This window comes from Rana temporaria, chromosome 1, assembly GCF_905171775.1.
Source record: "Rana temporaria chromosome 1, aRanTem1.1, whole genome shotgun sequence".
NCBI classification, from domain to species: Eukaryota; Metazoa; Chordata; class Amphibia; order Anura; family Ranidae; genus Rana; species Rana temporaria.
This window is the reverse complement of record NC_053489.1, coordinates 448896895-448918667: the sequence shown is the minus strand read 5'-3', so window position 1 is coordinate 448918667 and position 21773 is coordinate 448896895. Positions and strand designations below refer to the sequence as shown.

Here is a 21773-nt window from a genome sequence, read left to right as displayed (position 1 = left end):
AAGAAGTGTTTCAATTTTTTACTAGACAATTATTTTTTCCTTTTTTCCTGGTTTCACCTATTGGTAATGTCTTCCATCAGGGCAGTCAATTCCTAAATATTTTGCACTGCAAGATAAGGATCCTGTCCTCTGTGATTGCCAAGAGAAGTTCACTCTATTTGGAATTTTGCTCCTCCTACAGGATTTTTCTGCTCTCCTTGAGCTGATGTATGTGTATTTTGATCCAGATGGTTGTTAGTTACTGCATCATTCAACTTGCCTGGCTTCATAATCCAAAATACACAGAGAAAGATATTCACTGCTCCAGGTGAGTCTTGTAGATGATCAGGGACGGTTGGATTACCAAGGTGCTGGCAATGCACGTAGCAATAGCAGCAAGAAGAGAGAAATGGACAGCCGCACTCCGGAGTAACTTTTCAGGACAGCCGACGCGTTTCGCACTTTAGCTAGTGCTTAATCATGGCCATGATTAAGCACTAGCTAAAGTGCGAAACGCGTCAGCTGTCCTGGTTTATGGTTGTGGTGATTATGCATGTTCCTGCTTGAAAATAAAAGACAACTTTTTTGAAAAGTTACTCCGGAGTGCGGCTGTCCATTTCTCTCTTCTTGCTGCTATTGCCTGGCTTCATGTTGCCATCTTATGGCTAGTTTACAGTTGCGTCAAAACATTGCTTCGGACACACTTTGTTAAAGCTCTCTGAACACCAGTCAAAGCTCCAGTCACTAAATAAAATGGTTAGCTTTTGCTTGGTGCTTCAATGAGGCTTTGGTGGAGCTTCAAGCGAGCTTTGCCAAAGACTTCTATGGAGGCTTTGAAGATGCTTTTAAGCACTATTAAAGCTACATCGGGTATAATTTGTGAAGCAAAAGCAAGGTGTAAACAGGACTGTAAGCTAACCATTTTATTAAGTGACAGGGGGCTTGGACTGGTGTTCAGAGAGCTTTAACAAAGCCTGTCTGAAGCCATGTTTTGAAGCAAGTGTAAACTAGCCCTTAATGTGTGCTGAAGCAAGTGTAAATGAGCCCTTAAGTTATATCCTTCCAATTCCTGTGTGCGGGGAATTTATTCTTGATTGTTGCCCCTATGTACCCCTTACTCCTAGAGGGGGCTTACTAATTTCCGATAAGCCCCCAGCTGGCTGACCCCTAAACAGCTAGTCCAGGATTGTGGAGAAAATGCCCTGGTCTTCATCATCATGAGAACCAGGTGCTTTGCCCAGGGTGGGGCTGGTCCCCTCCTTGCAAGGTAACCCCCCATGTTGAAGACACGTGTCCTGGTATGGTTCAGGAGTGGGGCACTCTCTTCTCTGCCCTTTCCTGGCATTGGATCCCCTTTAAAATTCATAGTAGACAGAAGTGAATTCAGTCCTCTGCCCCATAAAGAATGCTAAAGAGAATTTTTGTACCTACCATATAGTACATTTTTGACACAGATCCCAGGGGTTTGTGATCTACTCCTACATTGCTTTCTACCAACCTAAAGCGTGATGGGTTGATGTTTTTACATTTTTTTTTGTTTACCAGTGTTCAATTTCTCTTAAGGCTCCGTTCACATATGTGTAATTTGGATGCGGTGCAGCAGCAGTGCGAATTCACTGCAAATTTAACCACTTCCCGCCCGGTCAATAGTAAATTGACATCCGGGAAGTGGTTGTGTAATCTGACTGGACGTCCAGCAGGATAACATGGGGGCGCGCAGCGTGGCGATCGGTGATGCGGGGTGTCAGTCTGACACCCTGCATCTCTGATCTCGGTTAAGAGCCTCCGGCGGAGGCTCTTTACCACATGATCAGCCGTGTCCAATCACGGCTGATCACGATATAAACAGGAAGAGCCGTTGATTGGCTCTTCCTCACTCGCGTCTGACAGACGCGAGGAGAGCCGATCGGCGGCTCTCCTGATGGGGGGGTTTGCGCTGATTGTTTATCACCGCAGCCCCCCCTCGGATGCCCACACTGGACCGCCAGGTAAGGGGGCAATATGTGGATGGCCAGGTACACCCCTCATGGCCATCCACATGTTAGAAAAAAAAAAAAAAGCACAACAGATACCAATCAGTGCCCACAAATGGGCACTGACTGGCAACATGGGCACTGTCAAAAATTAGTAAATAAATAAGTGATGCCCATCAGTGCCACCCTCAGTGTCCACCAGTGCGCGCCCATGAGTGCCACCTCATCGTGCCCGTAATTGAAGAAAACATACTCATTTACCAAAAAATTTACAGAAAAAAAAAAAAATACTATTTTTTTTCAAAATATTTTGTCTTTTTTTTGTTGTGCAAAAAATAAAAACCGCAGAGGTGATCAAATACCACCAAAAGAAAGCTCTATTTGTGGGAACAAATTTATAAAAAAAATTGTTTAGGCACAGTGTAGCATGACCGCGCAATTGTCATTCAAAGTGTAACAGCGCTGAAAATTGGCTTGGGCAGGAAGGTGCGCAAGTGCCTGGTATTGAAGTGGTTAAAGAGTCCCGTTTTCTAAGCACTGCAGTGTGGTATAGCTGCGAATTCTACACTCATTGTCTTCTATGGGAACGCATCTGAATCGCACATCTGGAGGGGTATAGTACAGATTTTAAGGGGCAAAATAAAAAACTATTTTGACAATTCCTTTAGGCTCCGTTCACATCTTGGCGTCCCGCGATTTGCTGGGAATCGCCAATATGTGAATGGAGAGTTATTAAAAAACAATGTCCCTGGTATAGTTCCAGCGCCAATCACAAACGCTGCCCCAAAAAAAAAAAAAAAAGTAGGGAACCGGCCCCTTAGTGGAGATTGCTGTGGCAGCACCCAATAGCAGGAAGGCAGAGGAGTAATCCAGCTCTAGATGAGCCAAGAAGATCCCACAGCAGGTAGCCCCTAAGGTGTTGGCCCGGCTCGCCACCACAGGAAAGAATATTGGAAAAGGCAGCCACACACCGCAATGGGATACCAATAAAACTTCTGTATTGTAATGTAGACAGATGCATAATTACTACATACATTACAATAAAGATGTTTTATTGGTATCCTTTTGCGGTGTGCAGTTGCCTTTTCCAGGCAGCGCCCGATAGCTGATTGAAAAATGAGGACACCTGGATTCCTGGACAGGCAAGTGTCCCAATATTAAGGGACAGCAGTTACAGTATTTTTATTTTTTCTGAAGGAGACTGGAGCTCCTCTGCAATGATGCAGCGGCCAGCTTCCCAGCTATTGTTAAAAAGACAGGCTCCAAAAATTTGCATCTAAACCATATCTAAAATTTCAGCTGAACAGCTGCTTTGGAAATTTGCACTGTACATGTGTGAACCTAGCCTCTAGGCAGTAGTATGGTATACAGTGCCTTGAAAAAGTATTTATACCCCTCGGAATTGTCCACATTTTCTCATGTTACAACCAAAAACGTAAATGTATTTTATTGGGATTTTATGTGATAGACCAACACAAAGTGGCACATAATTGGGAAATGAAAGTAAAATGATAAATAAAAAAATACATTTAACGTTTTTGGTTGTAACATGAAAAAAATTTGGAAAATGTCAAGGGGTATGAATACTTTTTCAAGGCACTGTATCTATACCATGAACAAAGTTTTGGTCCATGCAGACATTTCTTTTTGTGTCAACATGAAATTGTATACTTATTTACAATCTCCAACTGGTAAAGATAGGCATTTGATAGGAGGGGTCAGAAGATTACATTTTAAGGGTCCCTTCACACCAGCTTCTGCATTACAATGCAGTGGCTGGTGTGCGTTGCATTTCACAAAGTTTTATTGGCCAGTGTGTGGCGACTGTGCCACATTGAAAAGAAGTACTACACACAGGCCACACACAGAGAAAGCCACACACACCCCAGAGAAAGCAATTTCCGTGTCTTGTGCTGGAATAGCCGCCCAACGTAGTCCCGACTCACTTGGTGTGAATCTACTCTAAATGAAAGTTTTTTTATTCCATATGGTGAAGCATTATAGAGCACAGTTGCAACACAATATCAATGTAGCAGGTTTATTTATCTGCTCAGACAGGGACCAATGTATATACTGTGTACACTACAGCAACCAAAAAGTGTGACTCAGCTGTAAAACAAATTCAGATTTCAGTAATGTTCATATTCCTTTCAGCAGTGATATCACAAGACAAAAATACAAAGTTTCAGAGTCTTGGTTCAGATGGAATCCATACCCAGCCCTCTTTTTTTGAAATCTTGGCAAAAGCAGCAAGTCCGCCGAATGCAAGACACGCCGTGGCCCCAGTTCCATAGCTGTGACCTGTAAACAGAAAAACAGTCTCTGACTTAACGTTACATTCTCTTGTTTACATAAGCAAAGTACAATTGAGTACAGAAAGTTTGCTTTTTTCCCCTCATATTAAACTGTTAAGGGCACTTTCACACTAATCAGCTTTTCAGTTAAAAAGTGGATGAAAAATGCATCCCTTTAAATCCAATGGAATTCTTTACATCAGTCAGTTGTGTTTCAGGCTGCTTTCACACCGCGCTGTTGCAAAAACACAGAATATTCCGCTTTTTTAACCAAAGAACTGTTCAGTGTGAAGGGGCTCTAACATGCACCAAAAATGCAGCAGGCAAGACTTTTAAAAACGCAACTGGCCAGTGTGAAGAGTTAAATTGTATTTAAAGGGATGCATCAAAAACAAAAGCAGCATAAAATGCTCATAGTGGCTTGTATTGCGCAAGAGTTTATGAGCATTTGCTTTTATAAGCGTCCCCCCCAAAACATTTACCCTCTGCTCACTTTTCACTATAAATAATGTACACTTGAAACCACCGAACTCTCCTTAAAAGCAGTGTTTATGCACATCAAGCAATTTTTCTGCCCGATTTTTATGGGGGGTTATTTTCTGCCTGTAAACTCACTAAGGTGCATGGACAAGTAGAACTGCTTAAAGGATAAGTTCACCTTTGGGAACATGTTCCACCTATTTTTAGGGTGGAGTGTGTAACATCTTCACACTGCTACAGCCTCTCCCTGACCCACTGTCTCTACTGGGGGGGGGGGGGGAATCTTCTCCCCAAACTCGCTGTCACAATTTACAAAAAAAAAAAAAACGGCAGTGCGGGGCTCTGCCCACACTGGTCCTGTCATTCATTTACAGAGGAGAGAACCTACAAGTACCAACAGCCTTTGCGGCTTTCAGCTTGTAGTTCTCAATAAACTACCAGGGCACTGCCGAGTTCATGGTCTCTTCCTGTCAGAGTGTAACTGCCTGCCTGTTTGAGGTACAAGCAGACAGCTTACTCCGACTGCAGGAGTCCTGCGCTTCACTCACGATCTACTGATCACAGGGTGCAATGCTTTGCAGGCTCCTAGTAAAAAAAAATCCCTGCAAAAAGATGTGCATTCATTACAATTATCCTTTAAAACAGACTAAAGAAAAAAAATGCCAAAAGCCTGTATAAGCAGCATTTAATTGCCCAGTGTGCAAGCACCCATATTTATTTCAGGTACTTATATAGCGCACTCAATTTATGCAGCGCTTTACATTGTACATTCACATCAATCCCTGCCCTCAAGGAGCTTACAACCTAAGGTCCCCAACACAGGTTCATACATATACTAGGGCCAATTTAGACCGGATCCGATTAATCTACCAGCATGTCTTTAGAGTGTAGAAGGAAACCGGAGTACCCAGAGGAAACCCACGCAGATACAAGGAGAACATGCAAACTCCAGGCAGATGGTGTCGTGATTCGAACCAGCGACCCTTAAAGCAACCTTGTCACTTTAGCATTTAAATGAAGCCATACAGTGTAAACAGTCTATAAAATACATACTTTTATTACGGCTTTGATACTTGGAAAACTTTTGCTGAACATTTGGCTGCAAGCACTGATCGGATGCTGGTTTCTCAGCATGTCCCTTTTTAACAAAAGGGAGTTGTTAGACCGGCTTCTGATGGAAAGACAGCTGTATGCATTGACCAAAAGTCAGACAGGTTCCTGCTGAGCTGGCCAATTTTTGGTCAGTGTGTACCCAGCTTAATTCCATATGTGGTGGTTTTATCACCTTGATGGGAATTTTTTTCCAAAAATGTTAAAAACCCTCAATTAATCAAACCTAATAATGCATGTATGAGCTTAATCCTTCATACAACATTGTGTGCCAACCCTTTACCAACATTTGCCTTGTTTCAATTGACCCAAGTGCTACATTGCACCTCTTTCTACACTTTTTATGCAATCAGTGCAAACACCATTATTGCTACAGAATACCTGAAATAACAGTTAACTTACTTTTTAATCCTAGGAGTGCACCAGATGTACAACCCCCTACAAAATAGTTCCATGCATCGTCTGGCTTCTCACGAATCTGGGCTGTTAAACAGGTAGTGATACCAAAGATTGCTCCAAGCGAAGCTAGGAAGGAATATAAAAACAAATCACTAAAATACAAACATACTGAGAAATGCACTGACGTGTGATGTTACTTTATGATATGTGACAGACTATTAAGTTGTAACTGTTACAATCATTAGCAGTTTGGGCGCAGAAAAAACAAAAAAAAATTTAAAAAAATTCTATGAACAATTTTGGTTGGAAAATAAAAACAAATTCCTTCCGGACCTGACAAAGACAATCATATCAATTGCCTTAATCAAAACATTACAAATCTATTTACTGTATTTGTACATATACAGCAGGTAAAATAAGTATTGAAAGCCATTTTTCTAGGTAAATATATTTCTAAAAAGGTGCCATGTAATCCATACACACAAAGAAAACAAAACAACTGATGGCCTATAAGGCCCCATTCACACAGGGCAGATCCGTCCAAGCAGCATTCACCTGTTCAGTGGGGGATCTTCCCGCTGAGCAGGCCGATGACAGGTCTGTGTCCACTCCGCTATGCAGAGCAGACAAGGGCAGAGCCTGCGTTCCTCTATGGGACAGTCAGATGGACGGATGGGGAAAGTATCGCCATATGTATTGTTTCAGTGGATTAGGCATCAGAGAACACGTTTGCTGACATCACCCACCCCAGAGAGGACAATGGGTGATCTGTCTGCTGATGTCAAAGGGGCCTAAAAAGGTGTCACACAAGAAACATCTCACGATGGGTACAAAGGACGCTCTCAAGACCTTCACAAACTTATTGTTACAAACCATACTGATGGCATTGCTTACAGAAGGACTTCTGAATGTTCTAATAAGCACTGTTAATCCAGAATCCAGAAGTGAAAAGAACATAATTTCACCATAAATCAGACACAACCAGGTGCTCCTCGCAAGATTTCTGACAGAAGAGTGAAAATAATTATCAGAAGAGTTGTCCAAGAGCCAAGGACCACTTGTGAAGAGCTTCAGAAAGACCTGGAATTAGCAGGTACAATTATTTCAAAGAATATAATAAACTCAACCATCATGGCCTGTATACACGTTCTCCGCGCAAGGCTCCATTGCTGTGGAAAAACCGTGTTGAAGCTAGTTTAAAGTTTGCTTCACAACATTTAGACAAGCCTGTAAAATTCTGGGAGATTATAGTCTGGTCAGATGAGACCAAAACTGAACCCTTTGGGTGCATAATACACAATGTTTTGAGGTCAAATGGCACTGCACATCAACCCCCCCCCACCAAAAAAAAAAAAAAAAAAAAAAAAACATACCAACAGTGAGGTTTGGAGGTGGGATCATCATGGTGTGGGGCTGATTTCAGCATACGATACTGGGAAATTTCATGTCAGCAAAAGGAAGGATGAATGGAAAAATCCAAATACCAAGAATCTGCTGCCATCTACCAGGATGATGAAGATGAAACAAAAAAGGTGGACTTTTCAGCGAGACAAAGATCCCAAACACAAAGCCAAGGGAACTCTCAATTGGTTTCAAAGAAAATAAAGGTGCTAGAATGGCCCAGCCAATCACCTGAATTGAATCCAATAGAAAATCTATAGAAAGAACTAAAAATCAGAGTTCATAGAAAAGGCACACAGACCCTTAAAGATTTAAAGACAGTTTGGAAGAATGGGTCAAAATCACACCGAGCAATGCATGCAACTAGTTTCTCCACATAGGAGGAGCTGTTATTACCAACAAAGGATTTTGTATGAAGTATTAAATACATTTAATTTAGTGCTCAATCATTTTTCCCGTGCGTCATTCCATTTTATTAGACATAACTGTATTTCTGAATTTATTTGTTTTGGTTTCTTTGTATGTATGACTTGCATGGGTTGTTACCAACATGTGGTAACATTTGTATGTCAATAGTGTCTTTGGAAATATATTTACCTATAAAAATGCTGTATCTATGGATATCATTACTTCTTATAAAAGCATTCATGTATATTTTTAGAATCTGTTGAGATTAAAGCCCAACTCTTACAACCCCCAGCCATCCCACCGATTTATACAGCATTTCATATTTTTAACAGGTGAATACTGAGGCCTAGTACACACGAGAGGATTTATCCATGGATACGGTCCACCGGACCGTTTCCGCGGATAAATCCTCTCGAGGATTTGGATCCGATGGAGTGTACTCACCATCGGATCGAAATCCGCGCCGAAATCCCCTCGCGATGACGTGTCGCGCCGTCGCCGCGATGATGATGCGGCGACGTGCGCGACGCTGTCATATAAGGAATTCCACGCATGCGTCGAATCATTACGACGCATGCGGGGGATCCCTTCGGACGGATTGATCCGGTGAGTCTGTACAAGATTCAAGCGGATAGATTTGAAAGCATGTCTTCAAATTTCTATCCGCTTGAAATCCATCCCAGGGGATAAAAATCCGCGGAAACAGATCCGCTGGATTGTACACACCAGGGGATCTATCCGCTGGAGCCGGTCCGCGGATCAATTCCAGCGGATGGATCCTCTCGTGTGTACGGGGCCTGAGAGTTGAGTCTCACAATATCAGATTATAGTAGAAAACCAGTATATACACAAAAAAACATGAGTGAAAAAAGGGAAAAACGAAAAAAGAGTCCCACTACATTAAATGAATAGAAAAACATGAAAAATCCTTCTCGATGGAATAAATCAGTCCTTATAAGGTTAATCCAAGTGATCAAAAGATAGGTAGAAAGATAGAGCGAACTTCATCCACCAGGAAGGCACCCAGAAGTGGTAATGCAGTCTCCTTACCCTATCAATGTGACCACTATTACAGTGGTCTAAGCAAACGTGGGGATTTTAGGTCTCCCTCCGGACCCTCTATGGAATGTCGGTGGCGGTATCTGTTATATTTAAAACAGTAATGTAGTGTATATCAGAAACTGCGAGCAGCGAGCTTGCACCGTGCAAACGTCACTTCCGGTGTCCTAGTTCCTGACGCGTATCGTCAGGGCCAATACAAGGGGTGGGCAGAAGGAATGGGTGCCCTGGGAGGAGTTTTACATGAAGGGGGAGGGGCGCACTGGAGCCGCGCTGATCTGAAGTTTCCTCACTTACAGAAGTGATGGTAGTGCCATTAGGACAGTAATGGCACTACCATCACTTCTGTAAGTACAGGTACGTTGCCCTTTAAGTGCCCAGCTGTGGGTCGCTCACGACCCGGTCCGAAGCTCCGTGAGCGTGCCCGATCGCCACTGGTGTCCCGTGATCGGGTCACAGGAGCTGAAGAACGGGGAGAGGCGAGTGTAAACAAACCTTCCCTGTTCTTCTCTGTTGCTCATCACCGATCGTCTGTTCAATGTTATAGGGAACGACGATCAGTGACGTCACACGTCCAGCCACACCCCCTACAGTAATAATCACTCCCTTAGGGCACACTTAACCCCTTAGCGCCCCCTAGTGGTTAACCCCCTCACTGCCATTTTCACAGTAATCAGTGAATTTTTATAGCACTTCTCGCTGTGATAATGACAATGGTCCCAAAAAAGTGTCAAAAGTATCCGATGTTTCCACCATAATGTCGCAGTCACGAAAAAAACAGAAGAAAAAAAAACGCTGATCGCCGCTATTACTAGTAAAACAAAAAATATTAATAAAAATGCCATAAAACTATCCCCTATTAAACGCTATAACTTTTGTACAAACCAATCAAACGCTTATTGCGATTTTTTTTACCAAAAATATGTAGAAGAATACGTATTGGCCTAAACTGAGGAAAACAATATGTTTTTTTTTATATATTTTTGGGGGAAATTATAGCAAAAAATATTGAATTCTTTCAAAATTGACACTCTATTTTTCTTTATAGCGCAAAAAAAAAAAAAAACTGCAGAGGTGATCAAATACCACCAAAAGAAAGCTCTATTTGTGGGTAAAAAAAAAAAAAGAAGGATGCCCGTTTGGGAGCCACGTCGCACGACCGCGTAATTGTCAGTTAAACCTTTACCTGCATAATGGTCCGGGTCTGGTAGGAACCAGAACTCCTGCTACTCAGTTGTAACAAGCAGTACATAAAGGCAAGACAGCATACAGAACAAGAGGGAGTGCTCAGTCACTAAGAGAGAGAGAGAGGGGCAGAGAGAGATCTGCTTAACTGGCCATTGAGCGACACAGCAATTCATATTGATGAGGAATACCGGGCATGTCCATCCAGAAGCCAAAAAAATGCAAAAGACACTTGTCTAAAAGTTGTAATGAACAACTTGCAACGCCCCTCCTTTGCACAAGGAGGAACTTTTTCAAAGCATTCCGAAGAGCCTAGTATGCACTAGACCAGGGGTCTCCAAACTTTATAAACAAAGGGCCAGTTTACTGTCCTTCAGACTTTAGGAGGTCCAGACAGCGGCCATTGGAAGTAGAAATGATCCCCCATCATCGGTGTCATTGGAAGAAATTGTGTCCCATCAATGGTATCACTGGGCCCTATTATTGGGAGAAATTGTGCCCCATCATTGGGAGAAATGATCCCCCTCATCACTGGGGTCTTTGGGAGGAATTGTGACCATTCATTGGTGTCAGTGGAGAGATTTGTGCCTCTTCATTGTTGTCAGTGGGGGGAATTTTGACCCATTATTTGTATCAGTGGATGAAATTATACCTCAAAGGGCCAGATGAAAGCAAGCAAAGGGCCACATATGGCCCCCGGGCCGCAGTTTGAAGACCACTGCACTAGACCTTAGTTACTGAGGCTAGAAAGGTGTGCCCACGGGCAGCAAGCAACTTTTCTTGTGCGGCATGGAGTAGACACCTTGAGCACCCACATTTGGGCAAAAAGACAGCACACCTGGCGCAGCCCACTTCTATACTGCTCCAATACCACAAAAAAGCCTGGTGAGGCCATAAATGGAGCATGGATGGATGATCCATGGCTGAGCACAGATCAGCGCTGTGGGAACTTCAGATGCATCCCACAGTGCTGCTGCACCCGGCTCTCCCCACACGCTGTTTCGATCGGCATGAGGAGCCGAACCCGACAAGCTCGGGTTTGTTTACAAGTGATCACGTCGTCATTGGACAGCGTGATCACATAGTAAATGGCCGCTGTCATCTCCTATTTACCATGATGCGCCGTTATAGTATGCCCTCACAGAGTTATCAAGATTGAGGATTTTAAAAAAAACTGAGCTTTGTTAAAAAAAAATTGAATTTTATGCTCACCGTAAAATCTGTTTCTCTGAGTTCATGGATGGACACAGCCTAATCTTGACATAGTGGGATTAGTCTATCTATCTTTAGGAGTGACTAGGCAGAAGTGTTAACTTCAAAGCAGACCCGCTTAGCCCAGGGTGCGGTCCCACTGACTATATCCCCTCAGCCTGCACCAAGCAATTCAGTTCGTAGCAAGCAGTACAGACAAAGAGGGGTGGGTGCTGTGTCCATCCATGAACTCAGAGAAAGAGATCATACAGTGAGCATAAAATCCTATTTTCTCTTGGGACGTCCCAAAGCAGTGTCAAAATGAGGGGTGGGAAGCATAAAAATAACTAAACTTCACCCCAAAACAGAGCTCCTCAACTGAGGAGTTGTAACTCTAAACAGCCACCTGCAAAACTTTGCGGCCGAAGAAGCATCCGAAGATGCACTCACATCAACTTGTAAAGTTTAGTGAAAGTGTGACCGGGCGACCAGGTCCCCGCCTTACACACCTGGAAAACAGACACTTGATGTCAGAAACCCCAAGAGGCACCATTGCCCTGGTTGAATGCATCGCGATAGGCGCCCGACCCTTTATGGCGCAAGCCTGATCAGGATCTGTCGGGTCCACCTCGAAATGGTGGCCGATGAGACCGCTGGGCCCTTCTTGGGACCAGCCACCGAAAGAAACAGTGAGTCTGAACTCCGGAATTGAGCAGTAACAGACAAGTATCTTCTCGGAGCTCGGACAGCGTTCGAGGAATGCCACGTCGTCTCCTTAGGATTCGATGGATGAGGACACAAGTATGGCAGTACAATGTCTTCCTATTCTCCCACGCACTGCTTCCACCTTGGCTACGAAGGCATCTAGGATTGCTGCCTAGCGTCCACCGAAAAATCGGGTGCAGGGGCATTAATTGCCAGCTCAGGTGTCTCGGGGGGAAAAAGCGTCTGCTTCTAAAGCCATTCTTTCCACACACCTGACACAGGGACCCCCAAACAAGTAACCCACCACTCCTGGCTGCAGCAGAGACGAGGGGTTCCCCCCAGAGGACTCACCACCCAGGAACCGTAAAAGATGGTTTAGCTAGCAGAGCTGCTGCCTGCAGAGTGTGTCTGTCGATCTGTGCTCTCCAAAGCTGGGATCGAAGGCTGTTTGTGGGGCTGGGATTTTTGTCAGTCTTTCAGACTGCTCAGTCGCAGCATGTATCTGTTCATCTGCCTTTTTTTTTTTTTTTTTAAATAGTCTGATCCATGGTACAATGGCCGCTGATCTGACACTAGAGGCCAACAGGGCAGAAAACCACGGTGCAGCAGAGAAATGCAGCAGTCAGTACACCTCAGCAGAAATCGCCAGAAAAATGCGTCTTACAGAAGATGACCGCCAGTGAGAAATGAAATACAGAATGGACACCAACCTGGGCGTCAACGGCATGAAGCAAGACACACAGGAAAGCAGAATCTCTTATGCGGCTTTATACATTGTGCAAGTAAAGAAATACAGCATGGATACACCAAACATGGCCACCGACAGCATGGAGCAGGACACACAGGAAAACAGAATCTCTTATGCAGCTTAAACACTGATTTAGTGACTTATGGTTCCCCAAGTGAAGCTCCCCAGAGGAACCCCTGCCCAGCAGCTAGCTCAGAGAGCCTAGGAGGAGGGGGGGGGGGGGGGGGAGAAGGGGTATAATGCCCTTTACTCACCTCTCCAAGGATGCCCAGCTCTGTCATCTTGCTAAAGCAAGGTAGTAGCTACCTACACTTCCTGTGGGTTTATGCTGGAAGCATCCTGGACAGTGCATCTTCCGCATGGTAATGGAGATGACTGTCGGCCAGGCTACTGCGACTCGGCCCTGTAGACCGGTCCGATGCAAGCCCTGGAGCGTATAGCTCACCGGCCACCCGTAGAGCGACGGGCATGTCGATGACGACCCAGCGCGCAGCTATGGTCGGCACACGCTCGATGGCCGAAACTGGGAAGAATACAAGAATCTGGGATCCAGCCTGTTGCCCAGTCGGCAGTTGATCGAAGCACATCTACTGCATGGTAACGGAGGTGGCTGTCGGCCAGGCTACTGCAACTCGGCCCTGTAGACCGGTCCGATGCAAGCCCTGGAGTGTATAGCTCCCCGGCCACCCGTAGAGCGACGGGTATGTCGTGGACAATCCAAGCGCAGCTATGGTCGGCACACGCTCGATGGCCGAAACTGGGAACAATACAAGGATCTGGGATCCAGCCTGTCGCCCAGGCGGCAGTTGATTGAAGATGGCAGGAAAAACTTAAATAAATAAATAAAAAAATCCAAAAAATTAATCCAAACTAAAAGCCTCCAAGCCTATGGGCCTGAAGGGAGCCATGTCTTCTCCTTAGACTAGGCAGAAAAAACTGAATTGCTTGGTGCAGGCTGAGGGGATATAGTCAGTGGGACCGCACCCTGGGCGGGGCAGTTCTGCTTTGAAGTTAACACTTCTGCCTAGTCACTCCTAAAGATAAACTAATCCCACTATGTCAAGATTAAGGCTGTTTCCATCTATGAACGAAAGAGAAAAATGGCTTCATATGAGCACTATCCTTAAGTAAAAGACAGTTTGTTTGTCATGACCAGTAATATTTTCAATATCAATGCCAACATTTCATGATTTTTGCCAGTGGATGCTCATGTTTCAGCACAACTATGTTTGCAACAGGCTGGTTTTAAATTCTTAAACAAGTCTAGGAAAATACAAAATCTGAAATAGGTCAAATGCAATTTATAAGGTCAACTGCAGATCAAATACACCCTTAAGCCCAGGCTCACACTGCTGCAGGATTGAAATTCAGCTGAACTCACACGATTTCATACCCGCATGTCAGTCCGACTTGGGGGGCAATTTTAGAGACATCTGTGCGGGTTCCTGAACACGTCTATTGAAATCGCCCCTGAAGTCGCCAACATTAGTACAGAAACTACTTTTGGATCGGTGCAGCGCTGACTTTGCGGCACCGCACCGATTTGACAACCCAAATCGTACCAATGTGAACCTAGGCTTAAAGCGGAGTTCCGCCAAAAAAAAAATAATAATAAATTAAGTCAGCAGCTACAAATACTTCAGCTGCTGACTTTTAATAGTAGGATACTTACCTGTCCAGGGCACACGCGATGTCCTCACCTGAAGACGCCGGCATCTTCAATAAGGGAATCAGGAAGTTCCCTACTGCGCATGCACGAGTTGCGCTGCACATCCTCACTGGTCCCTGCCGTCTTCTGGGACCTGTCTCCCCCAGAAGACAGCAGGAGGGGCAGAGGGGGGGGGGACAGAGAGCCGGATCGTATTGTAGATCGCTGCGGAATCTGCAGCAATCGCCGGAAGTGGGAGCAAATACCTGTTGCCGCTCTCCCCTCCCCCCTAAAAGGTGCCAAATGTTACACCGGAGGGGAGGTGGGGAACCCGAAAAGCGGAAGTTCAATTTTTGGGTGGAACTCCGCTTTAATGAACTTTGAATTATCTTAAAAGCATCTCAAACTGATGCCTTTGACACAAGACCAAAGCACAATAACACAGTCTCTTGCATTTACTGGATCAAATAGGTTCATGCTGAGATTTCCAAATAATTTAATTAAACATACCCATAGCAAGAGTTGCACCTCCAGCTTTTTTAATGCCCTCCAGTACTGTCTTAGGCTCGAAAAGCACTATGTAATATGCAGATCCCATTACACCTAAGGGGACAAAAAGATGAATATCATAGTTTAGCAAAGGGTGAGTATGACAGTAAAGCAGCTAGCATTTTCAGGAAAAAAATAAAAATCAGGGATGGCAACCTCCAAACTTTGGTTACAGCAGGTCTCATTTAAAGACAAATCCCTTATACCATTTGGTTAGAATATATATATATATATATATATATATATATATATATATATATATATATATATATATATATATATATATATATATATATTGTTAAAAAATAACCGGTTAGAAATATAAAATTACATTACCACAACCAGAACATAATTTTGCTTTTATGATCTGCTGACAGTGGACTACAGGCACAACCCTGTTAAATTGTTACTAAACACACATCATAAAAAACACTGTCAATAAATGCTGTATTACATGAATTTAATTTTGTTACAACCCAACTGCCTCACAGGTATGTTAAGCTGGCCATAGACTATTTGAATTGCGGCCGGTTCAGCAGGAACTGGCTGAGATTCAATCCATGCATGGGCAGGCTGAATGTCCATCACTGACGGACAGTGTTTATTGTTAGCTATAGCTGCTGGCAATAATCACATGAAAAATTTGACATGCTGGTTGGACCCAAGTCGATCGATGGATTAACTTGGGTACAATCAGCCTGCCCATACATGGATTGAATCTCCGACAGTCCCTGCTGAACCGGGCAAGATTCAAATCGTTCATGGCTAGCTTAACATACCTGTGGGTCAGTTAGGTTGTAACAAAATTAAAGTGGTTCCAAATTGTCTGCATTATGGTAAAAAAAACTTACAACCTGACCCACTGGCTCAATACAGTCACTTCCCTAAATGCCGGTTCACACACATGCGGCACGACTTTGGGGGCGACTCGGCAAGGCGATCTCAAGGCGACTTGAAGTCAATGCAAGTCGCCCTGAGTCGCCCCCAAAGTAGTACAGGAACCTTTTTCTAAGTCGGAGCGACTTGCGTCACTCCTATTAGAACGGTTCTATTGACTACTGCGGACTGCGACTTGTCAGGCGGCTGACAGGTCGCCCCTGTGTGAACCGGCTCTCACTTTCTGCCTTCACAGGAGAAAATGATTGTAGCAGAACTATAGGCTTCTGCTGTCAGTTAAAGTGGTTGTACAGGTTCAAGGTTTTGTAACTTCATGCATTCTATATAAAAAGATCTTCTTTGTGAAGCAGTAGCTCTCAAATGCTTACCTGAGCCTCATTTCAATTCAGCAATGTGCACCAGAGCCTGAGCTCTCCCTCTTCATTGGCTAAGACAGCAGTGATACTAATTGGCTCCCGGTATTGCTACTGTCAATCACAGCCAGTCAGCCAATGAGGAGAGGGTGGTGGAGTGGCTTGGAAGCGAGCTTGCTTGGATGCCCCCCATAGCAAAATGCTTGCTATGGGGGTACTCGGCAGGAGGCTAGAACAGGGTTTCTCAACTCCAGTCCTCAAGGCGCCCCAACAGGTCATGTTTTCAGGCTTTCCATTATTTTGCACAGGTGATTTGATCAGTTTCACTGCCTTGTAATTACCACAGCTATTTCATCTGAGGGAAATCCTGAAAACATGACCTGTTGGGGCGCCTTGAGGACTGGAGTTGAGAAACACTGGGCTAGAGCACCGCCAGGGGACCTGAGAAGAGGAGGATCAGGGCTGCTCTGTAAAAAAAACACTGCACAGAGCAGGCAAGTATGACACGTTTGTTATTTAAAAAGAACCTTTAACCACTTGACAACCGGGCCTATTTTGGCACTTCTCTCCATGTAAAAATCTCAATTTTTTGGCTAGAAAATTAATCAGAACCCCCAAACATTATATATATATATTTTTTTTAGCAGACACCCTAGGGAATAAAATGGTGGTCATTGCAACTTTTTTTCTCGCACGGTATTTGCGCAATAATTTTTCAAACGCCTTTTTTTAGGGAAAAAAACTGTTTCATGAATTAAAAAACAAAATAGTAAAGTTAGCCCAATTTTTTTGTATAATGTGAAAGATGTTACACCGAGAAAATAGATACCCAACATGTCACGCTTTAAAATTGTGCACACTCATGGAATGGCGCCAAACTTCGCTACTTAAAAATCTCCATAGGCAACGCTTGATTTTTTTTTACAGGTTACCAGTGGCGTCACTAGGGTTGGTGTCACCTGGTGCGGTAAAACTATGGTGTTACCCCCCCCCCCCTCGGCAGGACAGGCAGTAGGGCACTGAGCAGGCTAGCGCATCAAGCACTTCTCACGCAACCCCCAAAAAGCCCCCCCCCCCACCAAGAATGCCGCAGTGCTAAATGATAGCGTCACCCAGGACATTCTTCTCAGAGAAAAGGTGCAGGAGCTCAACCACGCTCCACACCTTTCCCCAAGTAGGGGGGCGGGGGGGTTGAGCGGGCCACAGCAACTGGGTGTGGGGGGGGGGGTCATTAAATACCATGAGGGTGCTACATACAGAGTGCAGAGTTGTGGTGGGTGCAGACTTCAGGTGGGTGCAGACTTCAGGTCGGTGTAGAGTGCAGGTGGGTGCAGAGTGCAGGTGGGTGCAGAGTGCAGGTGGGTGCAGAGTGCAGGTGGGTGCAGAGTGCAGGTGGGTGCAGAGTGCAGGTGGGTGCAGAGTGCAGGTGGGTGCAGAGTGCAGGTATGTACATGGTGCAGAGTTTGGGTGGGTGCAGGTAGGTACACAGTGTACAGGGTGCATGAAGGTGCAGGTAGGTACATGGTGCAGAGTGCAGGTAGGTACAGGGTGCAGAGTGCAGGTGGGTGCAGGTAGGTACACAGTGTACAGGGTGCATGAAGGTGCAGGTAGGTGCAGAGTGCAGGTAGGTACAGGGTGCAGAGTGCAGGTTGGTGCAGAGTGCAGGTGGGTGCAGGTAGGTACACAGTGTACAGGGTGCATGAAGGTGCAGGTAGGTACAGGGTGCAGAGTGCGGGTGGTGGGTGCAGAGTGCGGGTGCAGGTGCAGAGTGCAGGGAGGTACAGGGTGCAGTCAGGTACCCCCTTGCAAGCTTAAGGTCACCCTTCACCCCCACCTGTACTGTACTCACACCTGTTCCGAATCTGGGCATCGATCGGCAGCTAGAGTCTGGAGAGGAGAGGAGGGCATCTAATCTATAGCTGTGTCTCACCTTGCCCCCCCCCCCCCCCTTCCTTATCATATCATACAGGTCAGGGCGGCGAGGGCGCCAGACACTGAGACTGAGTCCTCCCACACTAGCTCTTTGGTGGCGTGTCAGTACAATTGCAACCGACCCCCCCTCCCCACACACACCTCATCTTGTGCTTAGGCCGGCGGTAGAGACCCCCTGCACCTGTTCTGAATCTGGGCGCCGCCTCTGGAGAGGAGAGGAGGGCAGCGATCGTCACAGTATGCAGCCGCGCCGCCCGGGCAGAGAAAGTTGTGTGTGTAGTGATGTCACATCATCACAGTGCAATGTGAGATGTGACAGGCTGAGGCTCGCTGGCGCTGTAGGGTAGGGAGGAGAAAGAAGAAGGAGATGGAGGACACACACCAGGCGCGGCTGCGGCGCTGGAGGTGTTGTTCCAGCCCAGCAGGCTGCGGGTTGAAGTTTGTGAATGAACGAAGCGGTCAGCTGTAAAAAAAAAAAAATGTTCTGACCGTCGGGAGGGTGTCAACCGGGACCGCACCCCCCTAGCAACGCCTCTGCAGGTTACTATTTTCGAGTTACAGAGAAGGTCTAGTGCTAGAATTGTTGCACAGGCTCTAACTCACGCGACGATACCTCATATGTGGGGTTTGAACGGCGTTTACATATGTGGGCGGGACTTGCATGTGTGTTCGCTACTGCGCGCGTGCTACCGGGGACAGGGGCATTTAAAAAAATATATATTTTTATTTTACTTTTTTTTTTTTTATCACTTTTATTCCTTTTACAAGGAATGTAAACATCCCTTGTAATAGGAATCAGTGTGACAGGTCCTCTTTATGGAGTGATGTGGGGTCAATAAGACCCCACATCTCTCCTCCAGGCTTACAAGCATGAAATCAGTGAAAAACAATTCACCGATCACATGCCGACAGCCGCGATTGCGGCTTTGTTTACTTCCGGGTACCGGGCGTGAAGTAACGTCGCGCCCGGACCTCTGACTGTCATAGAGATGACTGGTGACCATCTGGTCACCAGTCTTCTCTATGCTTCCCAGGCAGCGCCGGCCAATTCATTCTCCGGGCCCCCGGTGGCACGGGAGAGCCCGGAGAAGCACCGGATGGCGGCGGGAGGGGAACGTCCCCTCCTGCTGCCTATAAGAACGATCAAGCAGCAGAACTGCCACTTTGATCGTTCTTATGCACAGAATCGGCGGCTGAAGACGGTGATATCTGAATGATGCCTGTAGCTGCAGGCATCATTCAGATATCACCGCACAAAGCCGAGGACGTCCTCGGTCGTCAAGTGGTTAATATCACTTCAAGCTATGAGGAGGGGCCGGGGGCATGGCTTACATGCAGTGCGTGCGTCTATGGAAGCACACATGCATGGGTGTCTTTTTAGAACCTGACCTGCTACAGGAGGCATCTGCAGGAAAGAGAAGCGGACAGCGCCAGCAGCTTCCAGACAAGGAGGAAAGTGACCTTTCTGTGCAATATCATTGCACAGAGCAGCGGTTACCTATTCTTTATTATAAAAAAAAATGTAGTCTTTAGTATCACTGGGATGTTTCCGTAAAAAGATAATGGCAGTTTTATTTTTATATAAATACAGGTCTGTCCTTTTCAGTTATATAAATGTGCACCTGTTGTCAATTCTTTTTTTTAACTCCCAACCCATACAGGACTGGTGCAATGTTGACTGTGTACGCGCCCATTGAGGAGGGGTATCGCAAGAGAAAGATGGATCAGACAGCCATTATTCACTACAATGAAATCCGTTCACATGGGGCAGGGGTCTCCAAACTTTCTAAATAAAGGGCCAGTGTATTGTCCTTCAGACTTTAAGGGGGCAGACCATGGCCATTGGGAGTAGAAAATGTCCAGCGAGAGTAAACAATACCATATCTTGGGTGTCAGTGGGAGGACTAGTGCCTCAACGTTGGCGTCAATGTAAAGAATTGTGCCCCTTTGATGGTGTCAGTTGCCGGGATAGTTCCCCATTATTAGTGTCCGCAACAAGAATGATGCCCCATTTTTTGTGTCAGCGGATGGAATAGTGGCTCCAATGGCTGGATAAAGGCAAGCAAAGGGGTGCATCAGGCCCCAGAGCCGCAGTTTGGAGACCCTTGACATGGGGCATACATCAGCATACCCTAGTGGATAGCAGTGCCATTGCCGTCAAGCGGGATGCAGCATTCGCAGGGACACAGCCACTGATCCCAACGTGACATTGGTGGGGGGTGCACAGCTCTGAACGCACCCAGTGCATTTGTGGTCATACCCGTGCATCCTTGTGTGGGTAAACACAGCCTTCCCAACCTTCCCCTGTACACTCCGATTTCCCATACGCGCATGCTCATGACACCGTACAGCGTGAACTGCGTTTTTTTCCCCCTGCACCCAGGGACACAGCTGCAATGGACAGTCTGACACAAATGGCTGTACACAGGTGTCATACTTGTGTAAACAAGCACATGGATGTAAACTCCTGGACACGCACATGGGATTTATGTCATGCACATGTGTATGCAAGCACGACCTACACCCACGTACAGCCATTCATTACTATGAGCCATGTCTGAAATAAGCTTGCAGTTTATGTGTCTGCATGCATGAGGTCACATGGTGTAACACAGTTTATTCTAGTGACAGGGTCCCTTTAAGCTGTACACAGTCCAATGACTGTAGGACACACTGCCCCAAGCACAGCTTATCCTCTATAGGTGTCACACACCTGCCTGTCCTGCTATACATTCTATTTCACTCATACTACAAGGCCCATACCCAGCCCCGTGGCTATCTTCGTTGTCAGCAATGCCTTTTCCCCGCAATTGGTTCCGTCCGGTGTATCCCAGTACCCCATCTTCTTCCTACAGCCAAGGGCACCGAACTAGCGACGTCCGCACGTCACGACGACCTAGAGACGTACGTCCGCGCATGCGCAGTACAAGCTGTTGGAGTTTCTGACAGGTTGGCGATAATGACAGAACAGGTGTTGCGCGGTCATGCGCAGCTAAAAAGAGTAAATGAAGAGCAACTACTCATATGAGGAAACAGGACGATCAATCTGCCTATTCTTTTAAGAAATGTAGACTCTGGGGGATGAGAGCAAATCTAAATCTGGATAGTGATGCAGCATACAGGTCCTTAGATTTGGAGGCTGCATTCGTTTCGTTTCTTTCACTTTATTTCCATGTATTTGATTTGTTCAGCTTGCTATTAAAGTCGTTAAAAACTCTGCAAAAAAAAACAACAACCTGCAAGACGAAGGAATTATAAGCTAGTATGCATCGCAATATGAAATACTTACCTTAGAATAGGGTGACCAGACATCCCCAGTTTCAGGGGACAGTCCCCTGATTGAGGACACTGTCCCCGGACCAAGTCTGTCCCTGGTTTTGTCCCCAGATTGGATTTAATAGGGGGCAGGGGCAATTTCAAAGACAGTCAGTGCAGAATTAAAATAAAAAAAATTGAATTACA

The 21773-nt window shown here is 45.6% G+C and overlaps 1 protein-coding gene across 1 annotated transcript; it reads right to left on the bottom strand.

Annotated features, from left to right (window-relative positions):
• Nucleotides 1-3974: 3974 nt before the first annotated feature.
• NDUFA11 (NADH:ubiquinone oxidoreductase subunit A11) lies at nucleotides 3975-21221 on the bottom strand. The gene is made up of 4 exons (XM_040327380.1): nucleotides 21075-21221; nucleotides 15091-15183; nucleotides 6239-6361; nucleotides 3975-4253 (listed from the first exon to the last, which is right to left on the bottom strand). Exons 1-4 carry the CDS (start codon nucleotides 21151-21153, stop codon nucleotides 4138-4140), a joined length of 411 nt encoding a protein of 136 aa, XP_040183314.1. The 5' UTR covers nucleotides 21154-21221; the 3' UTR covers nucleotides 3975-4137.
• Nucleotides 21222-21773: the final 552 nt, after the last annotated feature.

What these genes read in the sequence shown, in the direction of transcription:
- NDUFA11 (XM_040327380.1), bottom strand. Translation starts at nt 21,153, where the DNA reads ATGGGGTACTGGGATACACCGGACGGAACCAATTGCGGGGAAAAGGCA. An exon ending in AGGTGCAACTCTTGCTATGG is followed by an intron (nt 6,362 to 15,090) that starts GTATGTTTAATT and finishes ATTCCTTCCTAG; the next exon opens with CTTCGCTTGGAGCAATCTTT. An exon ending in TGCACTCCTAGGATTAAAAA is followed by an intron (nt 4,254 to 6,238) that starts GTAAGTTAACTG and finishes TTCTGTTTACAG; the next exon opens with GTCACAGCTATGGAACTGGG.